Source organism: Quercus lobata, chromosome 2, assembly GCF_001633185.2.
Source record: "Quercus lobata isolate SW786 chromosome 2, ValleyOak3.0 Primary Assembly, whole genome shotgun sequence".
Taxonomy (NCBI): domain Eukaryota; kingdom Viridiplantae; phylum Streptophyta; class Magnoliopsida; order Fagales; family Fagaceae; genus Quercus; species Quercus lobata.
The window spans coordinates 63,527,457-63,544,985 of record NC_044905.1 but is presented as its reverse complement, the minus strand read 5'-3'; the positions used below and the strand labels follow the sequence as shown (position 1 = coordinate 63,544,985).

The following is a 17,529-nucleotide window of genomic DNA, read 5'->3' as shown; positions in this document are numbered from 1 at the left end:
ATGGGAAAGCGTCAACGTTGTTTCTGTCACACAAACAAAACACAATTTTCCTTTCCCCAACATTTTCCCGACATTGTTTCTTAAACTTTCTCGGGCACCGAACAGGGGAAAAGCTCTCTCAGCGGCCACAACGAAAACGCGCGGTTCAGAGACAGAGACAGAGACAGTCGAGGTCGAGGAGGATAACCATGAATAAGCTGACGAGAAAATGGCGAAATTCTCATGACGATAGATTCTCTCTCCCTACTCTCGACGATTCTCGCCCCATCGACACCCAAGGTCTCTCTCTCTCTCTCTCTCTCTGTGTGTTTGGTTACTGAGAAAACGAAGGTAGAGAAAAGAAAATTCAAAGTTTGAATCTGGAAATCTTGTTTTTCTTTTAAAAAATTTTGCAGAACAGGAGGAGATGATTCGATCCTTTGAAAAGACACATGCTCAACAGAGTCGTCTATGGCGGGTAGTTATATTTGACTTGTTTCTCAAGCAACAAAATGGGTTCCACTTTATTTTTTACTATTTAGCTCGAAAATGAAATCTTTTTATTTTTATTTTTTGGATTTGTTGGCAGGGTGTGTTCGCAGCAATGCTGTTTTGTTTTGCGGTATTTCTATTGTACTCTATCTTCCAGCAAGCTTCATCTCCATGGGAACTGGTACGGAAATCCTTAATATTGTTATTCCATAGTTTTCGCTTAGTAGTATTAGACGAATTAGATCTTCTTGGGGCTAATTCCATTATGGAGTTTCTAAAATTCTATCCATCTATTTTGAATTAAGTTGGTTGGATTTTGTCACATTATCAACTATCACCATTTTATTACCTCTTTAAATTATCCGTGCAGTTATCTGGTTATATTATCTAAAGTGTTAAATTTACTGAATTTGTGACATTTGTTAGATTAATGGTGGAATGATTAAATTAATTCATTTCCATTTTACTTTGTAGTGGTAATTTTTATGGTAGAAAAAAAGGTGGTCCTGAGTTCGAACTAATTCCATTTATGATTTATCTCTCATTTAATGTGAGAAATTCCACCTTTTGAAAACTACTCATTGAGGGGGAATTTGGGCCTACTTGTACATAAGGGGAACAAATAATGTATGTCTTAATGTCTTAATGTAAGGACGTTGGGAATCAGTCTCTTCAAAACAAATTGGGGGTAAGGCTGCCTAACATGACCTGTCCTAGACCCCACAAAAATTGGGAGCTTTGTGCACTGGGTATGACTTTTAATGTAAGGGTGTGATTTGTAATAGGTAAGACAGTCATTTTGGAGATGTCCTTAATCATATTTTTATTGATGAATCAATTGAATATTATTTCACAAAAGAGTTCACACCAAGAGCCCAAAGGCCCAGAAATACAACAAACCATAGGTACACCTCTATATCACCCTGCACCAACCAACACAGTACACAGCCATAAGCTTGAAACCAAAAACAGAGCAAAGTACTCTGCCACAGCTCTAAACTACAATTACAGTAATATCCTAAACTATTGCAGAACCAATATAAGCCGTAAGGCTATTCAGCTACACAGAAAGGAGCTCAGGAAGTTTTGCAAAGAATAGCAGGATTTATGTCCCATTTGCAGCATAATATCCTCATTATCCTGTTAAGAATTAATTCTTCTTCTCCCCTTTTGCTCTCTATTCTGCTTTTAACATCCTTCTTAATAACCTTGATGATTTGCTTCTCACTCTTGATCCTCTTTGAATGAACAATAGCATTTCTCTGCTGCCATAAATGATCGACAGCAGCCCACCAGGCTATCTTACAAATGGTAACTCTAAGACTATGCCCTACTAGATCGTTAACAACCCAATCACTCCATTCCTTCCATCTGCTTTCAGCATCTGAGATCAATCACAGCTTCATTACACTAGCCCAGATTCTACCAGAGAATGAGCTTAATCCTTGATCCTAATATTTTGAGCTTAGTATGTTTTGGTGAGCTATTGTAGGATACTGAAATCTTGGCAGAATGCTGTTATGTTCATCATGGAAAACTCTAGAAAATTGAGACGTGTAATTCCTCGAATTTTCTGGATAAATGGAGCTTGTTTGTTTCTGTTTTGTGGCATTACAACAAAATTAGCCAATAATATCAAGTTTAGACTTGGGGCTATGTAATTGCATACTGTATCTCATGACTATTTCCTTTCAAAATTTGTGTTTGTTCAATTGATTGTTTAACCTTTTTTGATGAACAGCGTTATCATGCTTACTTCATGGAGGAGGTTGACTCATGGATGGTTATATCTGCAGGTTCATTTTTTTACTTCAATCTTCTTCTTTTTCCATTCATTTTGGGATGATTGCATGTCATTTATTGTTAGACTATTGTAGCATTAATATCAACTGTTCAGCTAGTCTTCTGTAATCAGCATTTATTTTTGGCCCTTGCATATATGGTTCTTGTAATACCTTCCTTTGTCTTGCTTATCAATCAAATTCTTTGTTTCATGAGAACGTACCTGTTTGGTGGCAAGGCAACAGCTTTCTATATGTTCTTCAATGTATTAGTTGAGTTTTATTTCTTCCATTTGGAGTGAGGAATTTTGAAACCGGATGTTGTGAATCTTGTGATGTCATGTTTTTTACACGGTTGGTGTTGTTAAATTCATTTCAGATATAACACTGGTTTTAAATTTGAACAGATTGGCTAGCTGTTTTAGCATGTTCAGTTGCCATCATAGGGCTACTTCATAACTCAAAGCATCACAGGCAATGGATTTGGTACTCGTGCTTAGCTGGAATCATACTGGCAATTTTCTGGTTATATCACATGTTAAGGTATTTCAAGTTCTCAAAGTTACCTTTCCACAAACTCAAACAAGATAATATTATGAATATATTACACACGGAGTATGTTTGATATAAAATCTCTTGGCCTCTGTCTTCCCTCATTTCTTTCGCTTCACTGACTTTCTTCTTCTTTTTTTATTTTTTTATTTTATTTAATTTCTTGGTCCCTGTTCTAACATGGTACAGATGCAATTATCCTGAGTTGCTGGTTACATTTTCAATTTGATGCCATGTTTTTCTGCTCTTTGGATTCTCTTCACATAGTGAAGTGTGTTTTAGTGTTTATATCCTGCTGGATGTTCTAATATGTTAAGTGCAGTGATCTGTTTACTTATTTGATACTTCTTTGGGTGGTAGATTGCCAAAGTTCCGGTGGGATGTTATCTGGCTTCCATTTGGGCCATTTGGGTATGTTATTAACTTATTTGTCAGCATTTTTCTGTTACAATGTCTTCACTGAGAAATAACGCATGCATGGAATCGCAGCGGAGCTGGAGTATGTCTCTATGTAGATCATCTACTATTGGAGTCATCAGAAGAAATAAGAAAGCTTCGAGCCTATACGTATTCTTACAAAGCCTATTGAAAGGGAATTTTGGTCATTGTAGTGGGGTTTGAGTTAGTTTTTAAATACAGAGGAGACAGACGAAGAATATGTGCGCCGGTGATGTTTGTTGTTGTCATATACTTAATTGGTGATGTTTGTTGTTGTCATATACTTAATTAAGTTCTTGATGGGAATGTACAAAATCATAGTGTAACAGTATATAGAACTTCTCTGGAATTTTGTTTACAAATTTTGTGATTGAAGACTATTGGCAGTAGAGATTGTCTATGTAATTTGTTAGTTATTATCAATGAGTGGATGAATTTTTTTCTTTTGTCGTTTATAACAACTGGCCTCTCTTGCGTTCTCTCAAAATGACAAAAATACGGACTAAATGGCATAGTTTTGTTTAAATGTTCGAACACCTACAATATATATATATATATATATATATTGGCTTATTAAGTTAAAAGGGGAACATTTTAGTGGCCACAGATACGGTTTCTTCTTCTGGAATGACAAAATTCTGTTAACCGGTATATAAACTCAGTGTACATGTCCTATCAAAATTAGTAAACAATAACCAGAATCATACCAGAAGAAACGAGTACCAAACATGGGCCACCAAGAAATTCATAAGCAGACAAACAAAGAAACAAGTAAAAACTTTTAGGAATGGTCCCTCTTTGTTACTTGAATAAAAGATGGTTGACACTGCAACAAGGGAACATTTGGCGGGTATGCAGTCCTTAATTGCAAAGTGGATGAAACTGGACTCCATGAACCTTATCTGTGGTGAAGTAACTTTTGGGCAATAGGCAGCAACACAAACTTCTTGTATTTAAAGGGGTTCGTATATCTAATATTATGTATTTGTAGTGATCTGTGTACCTAGTTCAATGATATTATTGTACTATATGGAAGAATATTCAAGTAGAATCCGTATTTCCTCCGTTTCTATTTATTACTAGACAACATTGAAAAAAAGAACCAGAACCAAGGAAATTCATATTCTATCTGACATTCTGATATGTCCATAACATCTAAAGTTCAAATCCACTCTACCCTATTGTAAATATTGAATTATTTAAAAAAGAAAAAAGAAAAAAATATATTATAGATGTTATTCCAGTCCAAGGATGTTCAGGAAAAGCTGATATGTTTTTTAGTCTACAAATCATATGTTAAGCCCAATGTAGCATCTTTTGACATTTTCCTTTCTGGCTATTGTTTTTAATCATTTCGATTTTGTGTTGCTACAGCACAGACATGGCATTTAGTATCCTGTCTTTTCATTGATCTTTCAACATTGATTAAATTTTGAAAAAAGCATAAAACCTAAATAAGTATTCCAGGCAAATACATTATTGATTCATGAGATGTAAAAAATGCCAACTTGATCATTTTCCCAGTAAAGCCACCCCCTCCAACAAAATTTTTTTGGTGTCAAATAATCTGGAATGCATCTAAATTTTTAGCCATCTCACCATGTACGTCTAGAGAGTCTGTGTTCGTCATGTAGTCCAGATGCCTCAAAGAATGTCACATTTTTTGCCATGAAGACAACAACAATGCTAATCCTCCAAAAGGAGAGCAAAAGAAAGACAGTTCAGCAAACTTTTTACCAATAGAAAATGAATATCCAGCAAAAGCTAGCTGCAAGTAAGTAATATGCATCAAAAAGACATACGCACACAGTCCAAATGAAATTTTAGTCGGATATCCTTTACTTGTATTTATCGGTCTGCCATCAAATCCAAACAGCCATCAAACAAGTGGAATTTTTGTAAAAAACTCGATCAGACTGTGTAGCATTAGAATTAGTTCTAACTACAACCAAATAAAAGTGCCAAAAGCCAGCAATCTAAAGATTAATGAAGCAAATATCTGAAATAACTTGCTACTCAATTCTAGCCTAAGTCATGTAATCTTTATACAGCCTATGAAGGGCAGGGTTTTATTTAAAAAGATAAAAGATTCTTCAATGGTGCTCAATCTGTACAATAACTACAGTGAAATGTAATCACTCTTCCTTTGCATTTTTCGTCATCATCTTTCTTCGTCATCATCTTTTTTGCCAACAACGCTAACCTAGGTCAAACCTCTCCAACCTGTACCCAAAAGAAAATTAAATAAAAAGGTAAAAATGTTAATAAAAAGAAGTAATCCTCAAGTTCAGAGTAAGTTTAAAGTTTAAACTTGACAGGCTGATTTCTTTAAAAATAAGACTATGCATGTAATTAGTAATTACAACAAAAAGAAACAAGTTATGAAATGATAGATAAATAGCTATATAAAACACTATAAGGGAGACAGACTTCTTTCTATCATGCTTTATCTCAAAAGTTTATATGAAAAGGCATGGATTAACTTTTAAAACCTCTAAATCTGCCTAGAGATTGTTTTACAATTCACATATTCTTTTTCCTCTTTTTCAACTGATAAAAAGAGAAGAAAGATCAACTAATACACACTTTTTGATAAGTTTAAGCTGTGCGTCTATGCCATAACAACGCATATAAGATGGTACCTTTAATCTATACTTGGAAAGTTACTAACATGTGCTAGAAAATTAGTAAAAAATGGAATAGCAGCATCTTTCTGCCATAATAATGAACAAGTGGGATGCGTTGCATTGTCTATAGGTAAGTATGAACATAGAATGAATGCATCTTCTCTTCAAAATAAAGTGATCAAAATAAAAATCATTGATGCAATATTCCTTTGCTCATAAGAAAAAGATTCTTAGTTTAACTAAGCATGAGAACAAAGTCATAATAAAAACAAGATTTTGATAAATTAATTTTTTTTTTTTAAGTCCTTGTTAAACTCATTAACCCATCGATGGTTTCCAGAGACTGCAGAATAAAGGTCATTGCAGCAGGCCACTATGTTAAAAATGCACCAAAAGCCTCTATCCATAACCACAGTGACTACTCTTTTTGCATTATTGCTGTGTTGGCTGAAGAAAACAAATAATTAATAGCCATTCAGTCATGTGAATGAAGGTACATCTACGCGCAAGTGCGCGCGCACACAATTATATCATCTAGCATCTGTTATATTAAAAGACAAGAAGGGTTTTATCATGTCAGGCTAAAAAAAAAAAAAACAAGGCAACAATCCTTTGGAATTAAAAACTTAAAAAAATGCTGACCTGATCTACTACCTAGTTAAGAATCCACTTTTTCTTTTTCTTTTTCTTCTTCTTCTTTTTATTTTATTTTATGAATAGTTAAAATTCCACTTGGTTGCATAGCTGACCAACATCTCAAATGCTAGGTGAGGAAAATCGCATTGAATTCAAGATCAATGTACCTTTTTCATCTTGAGTATTTTATCAAGTGACATGAATACCAAAGGTCAACTTAATCTCTTGATAAGGTAGTGAACTGTAATTTCATCTTGATACACCTAAAAGGCCCTCACTGTGCTATGTAATTGCCTCTGAAAGTTAAAAAAATTATGGAAAACTAGAATACCAAACAGGGCATTCTGCTTAAAACAAAAAAAGTACGGTCGTATATGGGAAACTTGACAAGAAAGTTATTTAATCACTCAAAATAGAAGAATAAATCAGTAATAGTGGAACCAAACCCATTTATGAAAATTGAAATGGAACATAGTATGGGATTAAGAACAAATGGAGATAGAACATAATATAAAATGTTTTACCTTGCTATTCCTCGACCTTTTCTTGAGCATTTTCCCCAATTCTTGGAGACTGCGAATGAGCACCATCATAAGCATTTGGTGAAACTAAACTTTCCACATATACAGTCCCATCAAATTCACAATGACCAATAGGGGAAATGTATATCCTCCTATAATTATTTTCCTTCAAATTGTAGGCATCCAATTGCAATCCACCTTTGAGCATTATCGCTTCACCATTCTTTGCAAAGCATAATGGTACCGAATATTCACGAATATATTCCGGCTCCATCTCTAGCGAAACAGTGGCGAATTTAATCCAGGACACCTTAGCTCCCTCTTCCGTCATTGTCCATACTTCAACATCCTTCCCAAACAAAGAACGACATGCACAAAGAGACTCTCCTAGAACACCCAACAAAGGCCCTTCAGCAAACTTGCTATCAGGTTTTGGCAACTCACGAAATTTCTCCTTCACCAAATCAAAGGAAACAATAATGAATTTTGTCTCTTTTGTATCTTCACGTTTTGCTTGCCAATAAACAGACCCATTTAACAAGGTCCCCCTATCATCAAGAAGATCAAAACTATGACCACCATAACAAACGCTCCTCCAAGAATTGGTTTTGAGTGAAAAGACATCCACACTAATCTCGTCAGATCCATTTCTTGGAATTACTTTAACTAACTTGTAATCATCATTGCAACAGTCATAACCAAAACCATAGGAACCTAATCCACTGGGTTCTTGTAATCTCTTGTACTCTCCTATACATGGGTTCCACATGATAATGCCATTGTCACCTATGCCTAAACACAACAAACCATTACAAGAACCAAGAATCCTAACCCCACGCAAGGAACCCATTGCAACTGGGAGTTGAAGATTCTTTACAGCAGACTTTTCATCATCATCACCACTAACTAAGGCTTCATAGTCCAAAGATTGGATTTTGAGCCAAAACATGAAATACATAAAGAGTTTGTGTGACAGTTTTTGTTTAAGGTGCATTTTGATGAAGTGGGGGTCAGAGAGAAGAGAAAGCCATGGCTTTGAAACGCACCTGAACTGGCCCAGAGACTTAACTGGCAGTCTTGAAAGTATCTCTGCTATGACTTCGTTTGGAAGGGTCGGAATAGCCATTGACATAGACATAGCCATGGCTTCAGTCTTGTTTGCATGCCTTGTTGTCATCACCATCATTGTTGTGTTTGCCACAGTTTTCTTGACTTTCTTTCTTCACACGAACACAGGTTTGTGGGCTTGTTTTTGTCTCATTGTCTGTACCGGTGTGATCTCATCCAAATCCAGTTTTATCTACATCACTTTTTGTACAGTGCCTTTTTATTGCAGCCTTTTTTATTGGGGGATTTTGGATAACGTGAAAACCGCTATGCTGAGTCGTGTATTAATTCAAAGTGTTATCTTACGCAGCGTTTTCAGACGGAAATACCGTGATTTGGCACAATCAGCGGTGATTTGGAAGATCTTATCTCGGACAACCGGATAAGAACAAAAATTTGATAATTACATAAATATATCACAACTTTTATTACAATTGTCCCTAAGTGCAAAAATTTATGTCTATTTTAGTATAAGGATATATTTTTTGTTTATTTATTTTAGAGTAAAATGTAAAATTGAACCTCTAAATTTTTTCAAATTTCATTTCAATCCTCTAATTTTATTTTTATTTATTTTAATCCTTTAACTTTCAAGTCTATTCAATTAAGACTTTTCTATCAACTTTTATTATATGATGTAGTTGATTTTTCAATTTTATAAATTTTTCTTCAAATTTTTTTAATTAAAAAAACTCAATTAATGATTAAAAAATATATTCTAGATTTTTTTTTCAAATTTTTTTAATAAATGTCTTAATTGAATAAATTTGAAACTTAGATAACTGTGAAACTTAGATAACTGAAATGAACGAAAACAAAGTTAATGGACTGAAATGAAATATTATATTATATTTCATTTTTCAAAATACATCTCATCAAACTATCTATTTTATATTATATTTCATTAAAATATTAATTTTTCTTGATTTTTTTAAATTTTTTTTTCTTCACACAACAATTACCATTCAGGCTCTCCCTTCACCCTTAATATAATAAATAAAAAATAAACAATTAAATACAAAATGAATAATATCAATGTAAACTTGTAAATTTATCCAATAATTATACACAAACTGATGTGAGTAATTTTTAGATAAAATTATATAAATTTTACATCTTTTTCTATTATACAGAATTGGATTCTCTGAATAATAAGAGAAAAAAAAAGTGATAATTTTAAGTAAAATTAATAAGTAATTAATTACAGAGATCACGTCATTGTGACAAAAATTCGTGACATTTAATGCGGTATCATAATTAATTCTTAAACTACCATAATAAAGTAACTTTAGCTTTATAGTAAAAGTGAAGTCCATGTGATCTTTTTATTTTAAAAGGAAAGCTTACGTGCCACATATTCAAGCTTATCTCATTAGATATATTAATAAGGGAAAGGCTAACGAGTGCATTTAGAGCACTCGTTAATAATCTATTTAAAAAAAAATTTTATAGGAAATAAAAAAAAAAAGTAATTAATACTTTGACAGTTTTTTTCATTTTTCATAAAAGTGGTATCAAAACTTTTCTAAAATGGATTATTAATTAGTACTCTAAGGGCACTCGTTAGCATGACCTCAGTCTTGATAAGGAAAAAAAAAACTGTCAAACAAGTTTTTATATATATATATATATACAAGATTGAAATTCCATTCTAGTTTAATATAAGTGTATATGTATGTGAACTCTTTTTCTAAAGACTTAAACTTCGATCTTTATTCCCTACATCCCACAAATATTTATACTTGTAGAGTGACCATCACACTAAAAGTGTGTAGTGGTTTTACACAAGTTTGATGCCCGACAAATTTCATAATGTTTTTAATAACAATTAATATAAGATATCATGTATGTGAACCTCCTTTCTAGAGACTTAAATTCAGTCTTTACCTCCCACACCACACAAATATTTATACTCGTAGAGTGACCATCGTATTAAGGGTGTATGATGATTTTAAACAAGTTTGATACCCAACAAATTTCATAATGTTTTTAATAAATTAAGATAAAATATCATGTTGTAATCAATGTACAATAAAAATTATGTTAATAATAAACTTATCTCATATAAAAATTGTATGACATAAGGCTTCGAGCCCACTGGGCATTGGGCTTTGGCCCAAGCACATTACTTAGACACTCTCAAGCCCAAATCCAATAGTAGGCTTATTTAGTTGATCGCATGGTAGATAGGCCCATACCGACCATGTATGGGTTGATCGGGGGCTATATTTACCTGGAACAACCCATGAACTCGGCAGCCTGGTATTTCCTTGGGGAATATTGTTGCTGAGCAACCTTTTGGAGTCAAGAACCAATTCCAAAGTTATCCCCACCATTTCCAAAGAAGCATATCCCATGTCAGGAATAATCAAATCGAACCCCACCCACACGAGTGAGACCAGAACGTAATCATGAACACTCCACCAACCTTAAGCTATAAATAGGGGAAGTGAGTAGAGAGTGGGGTGGGTCATTCTGAGTGAAAAAAGAGAGCTAACAAGAGATAATACTAACCACAAAGAGAAGCTTAGAGGAGAGGGGAGAGTTTCGCAAGGGCAAAGGAGTATAGCTAAGTAGTCCGGTTAGGAGCTACCCGTAGTAGGAAACTCATAACCCACCATAAATAAATTGTGAACCCAACACCAAGCCCAATCCAGTGAGGAAAATTGGGCACGTACAAAAATGATATCATATTAATTACAATCTTCTACTTAAAATATTATATAAAAATAATAATAAAATTTAGTGTATTTTTATTTTTTTACTCATAATAGTACTAATTGATAAATGAACCAATTCGTTTTTTTTTTTTTCCCCTTTAAAAAAGTAGTCCACTTGTTATATAACATCTCTATCACATTGTGTAAATTCCACGTGTGAATTGGGTCCACACAATATGAGAGAAATGTTGTATATAACTAATACTTCAGATTTTTTTTTTTTCCACATAGTCTTTTTTTTATTTTTTTTATTTTATGAAAGACGATAGCATTTCAAGACTAAAAACCAAAGCAAGGTTCAGTACAAGACCTAATGAAAGACCTCCCACTGAGATCTCCCTCAAATACATCTATAATATCCACAGGCGGACTATCAAAAATAAGAAAATCAGCATTTAAACTAAAACTCATCCTAGCTAAGCCATCAACACATTGATTTGCTTGCCGGAAACAATGCTTAATACGGACATTTTGAAATAGAGAGATCAGATGCCTACAATCATCTAAAATAGGGGATATAACATTATTAACATAACCTGTATTTTGAAGCACATCAACAATGGACTTGGCATCCATCTCAACTTCAAGACTGCGGATGTTTAAGTTGCAGCACAGCTTGAGTCCCTCACGCAGCCCCCACATCTCAGCAGCAAAACTACTAGTGATCCCAATGCACTTGCTAAAGCCCGCTACCCACTGCCCATCCTCATTCCTTACCACTCCCCTACAACCAGCCAGACCGAGAGGCTCACTGCATGCCCCATCTGTATTCAACTTCCTCCACCCAAGCTCAGGTCTCTCCCAACGAATGCTCCTTAAGACTCTACGGGATTGCAATCTAGGGGCAGCCACACAATGCACATACTCTTTAGCTTGATACACAATATCTAAAGCCAAGTTAGGACTCCGACCTTTCCTATTGAAAACAATATCATTTCTACTCTTCCAAATGGACCAAATAGCAAAAGGAAAAACAATTTTCCATGGGATACCCGAATCATGCATTTTTCCATTCTTCCTTACATTCAGAGACAACCAATCCACCACATTTTCATGCCAAAACTCATGATTAGCAGCCATGACCCCTAGTTGATTCCACACATGTTTCAAGTGGGAGCAATCCCTCAATGCATGCAAAATAGTCTCATCCCCATTACAGCAAACAGGACACACTTCATCTTGAACCACTCCTCTCCTTCCCAGGCAAACTTTAACATCGATACTATTGTGGGCACACAACCAAAGAAACATTTTAATTTTTGGCAACACATCTGCCTTCCAAACCCAACTGCATGAAAAAACAGTAACATTTGTGGACTCCATAGCCATCCCATAAGCGCTTTTCACATTAAAGGACCCATTAGGTGATCCGGACCAAACCAACTTGTCCATGCCTTCACCTAAGGTTGAGATGGGAATTGCACAAATCAAACCCTTAACTTCATCAGGTAAATCAAAGGTTAGTTTCTCCCAATCCCACCCCACATCAAGCATAAAATCTTTAATTTTCAAAAGGTTGGCTTCTTGGGAAATAGGACCTTGAATCAACTTTCTAAGGGGACCCCCATTAGTGCAATTGTTATGCCAAATATTCAAAGAGCTATTTTTTGTCACCAACCATCTACATCCTTTATTAAAAGTGTCCATCCCTTTCTTCATAGCAGCCCAAATAGATGAACAAGGAAGTTTGTCCCCATTTGCCGCTGCTCTCCTTCGGTTGTTGCAATACTTCATCTTCAAAACATTTACCCACGGAGCCTCACCCTCCGTATGAAATCTCCAGTTAAGCTTGGATAAGAGGGCTACATTCCTACCTTTGGCTGTTTGCAGCCCCAAACCCCCTTCCTCCTTTAATTTTGTCACCTTCTCCCAACAACCCAATGAATCTTCTTGGCTGTGTTTGTAGACCCCCAAAGGAAGTTCCTATTAACTCTATCTAGCCCTTCCAGAACCCTTCCCGGAAGATAAGAGCATTGCATAATGTACGACGGGATGGCAGCTAGAGAAGACTGAATGAGAACTCTACGGCCTGCCAAAGATAAAAGATTTGCCTTCCACCCGGACAACTTTTGCTTCACTCTATCCAAAATAAAGTTATAATCATGAGAGGAAGAGCCCGACTGCTTTAGCGGAAAACCAAGGTACTTACCAAGATACGGCGTAGACGCAAAGCCCAGAATATCACAAAAGGATTCTCTAGTATCCCTATCCACATTTGGAGAAAAATAAACCCTTGAATTAGCTTCACTCACCGTTTGGCCAGAAATACTACAGAAAGTATCCAAAACATCTCTAATGGTTGAACAATTAACCCCATTAGCTTTAGCAAAAAGAATCAGATCATCCGCAAAGAAAAGATGTGAAAAAACAAGGCCCCTCTGAGAAGCCTTCACTGGCTGCCACAACTTCTCACTGCACTTCTCTTCAATTAGCTTCCCAAGAAAGTCCATACAGATGATGAACAAATACAGAGAAATTGGATCCCCTTGTCTTATACCTCTAGATGGAAAGATTGGGTCAAGAGTTTCTCCATTGAATAAAATAGAAGTAGAGACTGTGGACACACAACTCATAATAACATCTATGACGTCCATAGGAAGATTAACACGAATAAGCATATCTCTAATAAAGCTCCACTCTAACTTGTCATAAGCTTTTTCCAAGTCAATCTTAAGAGCCATATATCCAGTCTTCCCCTTCTCTTTCCAAGGGAGTGAAGAATCTCTTGGGCAATAATAACATTATCAGTCCCTTTACGACCCGGTACAAAAGCCGTTTGCATAGGAGAGATGAGTTTGTCCAGATAAGGCCGCAACCTTGCCACAATAATCTTAGTAACCACCTTATACACTGTATTGCACAAACTAATTAGCCTATAATTCCCCAAAGTTTCCGGCTCCTGAATTTTTGGAATCAAAGCAATGTGGGTACTATTCAAAACCTCCGGAACTCTTCTATCAGCAAAAATCTTTTGAACCTCTTCAATCATAGAGTTACCCACGGTATGCCAGAAGTTTTGGAAGAAACCCGCATGAAGGCCATCCGACCCTGGAGCTTTGAAAGGTTTCAAGGACTAAAGGGTTGCCTTTACCTCATCTTTAGAAGGCCCCCCACTTATACTCTCCTTCTCCAACTCCGAGAGCCTAGGCTGACATTGCGAGCCAGCAGGATCCATCCTAGGCACAGAAGAGAGAGAAGATAAGAAAATCTGCTCATAGCCACTCCTAATGAAGTCTTTTATCTCCCCCTCTTCAATAATCCAATCCCCCACTGTATTCTTTATAGCCATAATTTTATTCCTCTTACTTCTAACCAAGGTTGACACATGATAAAAAGTCGTATTACGGTCCCCTTGAATCATCCAATTCACCCTAGACTTTAAAGCCCACAACTCCTCCTCTTGCCTAAGCACAAGATCCAGCTCCCTAAGAAGCCCATCTTCCAAATTAACCAAGAACTCCAATGGGCGTAAAGCTAGAGATCTTTGAATACCATTCAGCCTCGACATCAAGTTCTTTTTCCTAGTGAAAATATTCCCAAATTGGTTTTTATTCCACTCCATCACCTTCCGAGTAAAACAATTAATGGCATCAACCAACCCATCATTCCTATCCCACGCTTGATGCACTATAGGAAAAAAAAAAGGATCCAACATCCAGCCAGTTTGAAACCGAAAAAGCCTACTCCTCCCATTTTGGGTTCTCGGCTGCAACTCAAGGAGCACAGGACAATGGTCCGAGTGACACCGAGTCAGATGAGTTATTTTTGCATCAAGGTACAAAACACACCAGTTCGGGTTAACAAAAAATCTGCCAATTCTCTCTTGGATCAAAGCTTGAACCTCCCTCCTATTTGTCCAAGTGAAACGGGGACCCGCGAAACCAATATCCATCATATTACATTTATCCAAACACTCCTTGAACAAAAGAGACCTATTCACACTCACCCCCCTACCACCAAATTTATCCTCACTAAGGAGAGGTTCATTAAAGTCACCAGCTATAACCCAAGGCATATTATGTAAATCAGCCACACTCATCAGATTTTTCCACAAAATTTGCCTTTCGGCGTTCCTAGGACTAGCATACACAGCAGATAATAACTAGCTAATGTTTATGAAACGTACCTTCACCTCCGCATGAACCGCCTGCTCAGTACTGGCGAGTAAGGCTAAATCAACTCTGTCAGCGTTCCACAGAACCCAAAGACCCCCTGCATAGCCAATGGAATCAATATGGAATGCTCCATCAAACGGCAACAAATTTGTGATCTCCCTAGCTCTATCACCCCCTACACGGGTTTCCATAACAACCAAGATTGATGGGTTGTAATTTTGCACCAAATTAGTAACACGCTTCCTAAAAGAAGGCTTCAGAGCACCTCTACAATTCCAGATGATAACATTCATAATAAAAATAATGATAAAGAAAGGAGCAAATTTAACACTAAGACTTCTTAAAACCGCCTCTAGCTTCAAACTCCATTCCCTCCGTCTCACAATCTTCCATAGCACATTGGCTTGAGATATTTGAAGCAAAAACTCCCCCAACCGCTTGCATGCCTCCATTGACTTCGGAATCTTCACTAAGAGGCAACTCCCTATGCTCAACGCTTGCTCCCACACCGATCTGCTCACCCACTAAATCTCCTTGAGTAGTGAAAGCTGAAGAAGCCCCAATAATCTGATCAGCCTTGCTCAAAACTTGGCCAGGACAAAAACCCAGCTCTCTCGAATCACCCCTCGACGACCCTGCACTGGCAGTGAAACAAACACCATCACCATCACCGCCACCCAAACCACCGAAGCGGAACTGCCCATCACCGTTTTCGCTTTGTCCCTCAACCCCAACCAAGACAGCACTAACCTGAGCTTGCTTGAAACCGGTGCGGTGTGAGCTCTGCGCCCCAACGGCGCTGCCTTGATCATCATTGTGAGATTTTTTATGAGCTGCCCCTTTCTTCCCTTTGACTGATGTAAGCCTCTGAGAATTGGGATAAAAGCTAGACCGGTCTAAATTTTGACTTGAAACTCCTCTATTCAACATCAAACTTGGGCTTTGTTGGGTCTGGGCCTTACCCTTCTGCTTGATGCTTTGGACCACAGAGGCAAATCGGGCCTTATCCACAAAACTCTGAGGAGACATCTTCCTTTTAGACTCTCTATTAGACCCATCAATCCCAGCAGCCCGATCCGCAATTCCCTTTTCCATGTACTCAGTTGTTCTGGTATTCATCCCACTACCTTGCCGAGGCAATGTCCCACCACTCCTCAACGGGTTTGTACTATTTTTTCTGCGCTTTACTACAATCCAAGGCCCGTACACCTCCTCACGCACATCCACCTTCTCAGTACTTTGCTCAAAATCACGCATCACACCACTGGTCCCCTCCCCGCGCCTTGCTTTGTCAGGAACATGTGTAGACCGTGAGCTAAAACACGTCTCACCTGCCTCCTTCAATTCGGCCTCCGAGTACGACGGTCCTTGCCAGACAACATGAGGGCAATGCTCCTTACTATGTCCTAAACGGCCACACTCAAAACACATTTTTTGAATTCCTTCATAACAAATCTGTTGCTCGAGCTTCCCTATCATAATAGCAATAGCTAGAGGTTTCTCCACATCCACTTGCACACACAACCTTGCAAATCGTCCTCTAGTTTCCGACGCCGTAAAGGTATCTATTCGGAGGACATTGCCAATGGCTTTTCCAATGAGCTGCAGCGCCTCTGCATTGTAATATTCAATGGGTAGCTAATTTAGTCTAATCCAAACAGCGATGGAGGAAACACTTGCTAAAGCAGGCTTAAAATCCGACTCCCATGGTCTAATAGAAAGAAAATGGTCTCCGACAAACCACGAACCTTTCCTCAAAACATTTTCATAATCTTCACTTAAGGACAACCTTGTAAGGAAGAAGCCATGACCCAAATCCACACAATCTAACCTCCCTGCCGGTTTCCATAGAGCCAGTAACCTACCTTGAATGAAATTTAGCCCCACACTCCGATCGTAAACTTTAACGATAAAAGCGCTTGTCCACAGCTTACGGATTCTTTGTTTGAGTTCCTTGGGAATTTTAACAGCTAACAGGCCTTGCCGGAGTGTTTCAATCTCCCCATCCGACTCAACCTCATCATCCATTCCATCCTCAAAGCTAAAAGCTTGTGCGAAAGCCCCAGGAATCTCTCCCAAAAGTTTATCTCTGAACGACGCACTTAGATTCCACGGTACACCATCACGATTTGGTGAAGCAGAGCCAGAGCTATGGCCTTCACCGAAACCAGCATGGCTCACATTCTTGACCTTTTTTGTGCTACGTACAAGTTCCTCTTTCTCCTCACGAGAGAGAGAGCGTTCCATAATAACTTTCTAACTATTATCTAAACTAGTTGAAATACATATTGTCTTATGCTAGCCACTAGGTACTTGGGTTAACTGCAACCTTTTTTGCCCCTATAATTAGTAATTTTCCTCATAAACTTCAAAACTGAGCAATATGCAAATGTGCACTCACAACTACTGGTAATAAGCCCTATTAAAAAATATCGGTAATAAGCATTTTACTCACGATTATTAGGATTTTCTTTATATTGAATTGATTTAAAAATCAATTTTTTTCGAAAAATATGATCAACAAAAGTTGTATTGGTATGGGACAATGTGCTAAATAACAA

General features: G+C 37.1%; 3 protein-coding genes across 3 annotated transcripts; 1 reads left to right on the top strand and 2 right to left on the bottom strand.

Annotated features, from left to right (window-relative positions):
- On the top strand, positions 1-3,685 carry LOC115976176. The gene is made up of 7 exons (XM_031097319.1): positions 1-279; positions 396-457; positions 569-652; positions 2,213-2,267; positions 2,660-2,795; positions 3,165-3,215; positions 3,294-3,685. Exons 1-7 carry the CDS (start codon positions 189-191, stop codon positions 3,391-3,393), a joined length of 579 nt encoding a protein of 192 aa, XP_030953179.1. The 5' UTR covers positions 1-188; the 3' UTR covers positions 3,394-3,685.
- Positions 3,686-5,387: 1,702 nt separating this feature from the next.
- Positions 5,388-8,482, bottom strand: LOC115976175 (F-box/kelch-repeat protein At3g06240-like). The gene is made up of 2 exons (XM_031097318.1): positions 7,030-8,482; positions 5,388-5,465 (listed from the first exon to the last, which is right to left on the bottom strand). The coding sequence occupies exon 1, from the start codon at positions 8,210-8,212 to the stop codon at positions 7,034-7,036; it is 1,179 nt and encodes a 392-aa protein (XP_030953178.1). The 5' UTR covers positions 8,213-8,482; the 3' UTR covers positions 5,388-5,465; positions 7,030-7,033.
- A 5,444-nt stretch (positions 8,483-13,926) lies between these two features.
- LOC115968223 lies at positions 13,927-17,215 on the bottom strand. Its single transcript, XM_031087545.1, has 4 exons — positions 16,717-17,215; positions 15,306-16,581; positions 14,980-15,235; positions 13,927-14,418 (listed from the first exon to the last, which is right to left on the bottom strand). The coding sequence occupies exons 1-4, from the start codon at positions 17,213-17,215 to the stop codon at positions 13,927-13,929; spliced, it is 2,523 nt and encodes an 840-aa protein (XP_030943405.1).
- Between the last annotated feature and the right edge of the window lie 314 nt (positions 17,216-17,529).

What these genes read in the sequence shown, in the direction of transcription:
- LOC115976176 (XM_031097319.1), top strand. Translation starts at nt 189, where the DNA reads ATGAATAAGCTGACGAGAAAATGGCGAAATTCTCATGACGATAGATTC. An exon ending in CTTCATCTCCATGGGAACTG is followed by an intron (nt 653 to 2,212) that starts GTACGGAAATCC and finishes TTTGATGAACAG; the next exon opens with CGTTATCATGCTTACTTCAT. An exon ending in ATGGATGGTTATATCTGCAG is followed by an intron (nt 2,268 to 2,659) that starts GTTCATTTTTTT and finishes AAATTTGAACAG; the next exon opens with ATTGGCTAGCTGTTTTAGCA.
- LOC115968223 (XM_031087545.1), bottom strand. Translation starts at nt 17,215, where the DNA reads ATGGAACGCTCTCTCTCTCGTGAGGAGAAAGAGGAACTTGTACGTAGC. An exon ending in TGAAAATGTTTTGAGGAAAG is followed by an intron (nt 16,582 to 16,716) that starts GTTCGTGGTTTG and finishes ATTACAATGCAG; the next exon opens with AGGCGCTGCAGCTCATTGGA. An exon ending in GCTAGAGGCGGTTTTAAGAA is followed by an intron (nt 15,236 to 15,305) that starts GTCTTAGTGTTA and finishes CTGGAATTGTAG; the next exon opens with AGGTGCTCTGAAGCCTTCTT.
- LOC115976175 (XM_031097318.1), bottom strand. Translation starts at nt 8,212, where the DNA reads ATGATGGTGATGACAACAAGGCATGCAAACAAGACTGAAGCCATGGCT.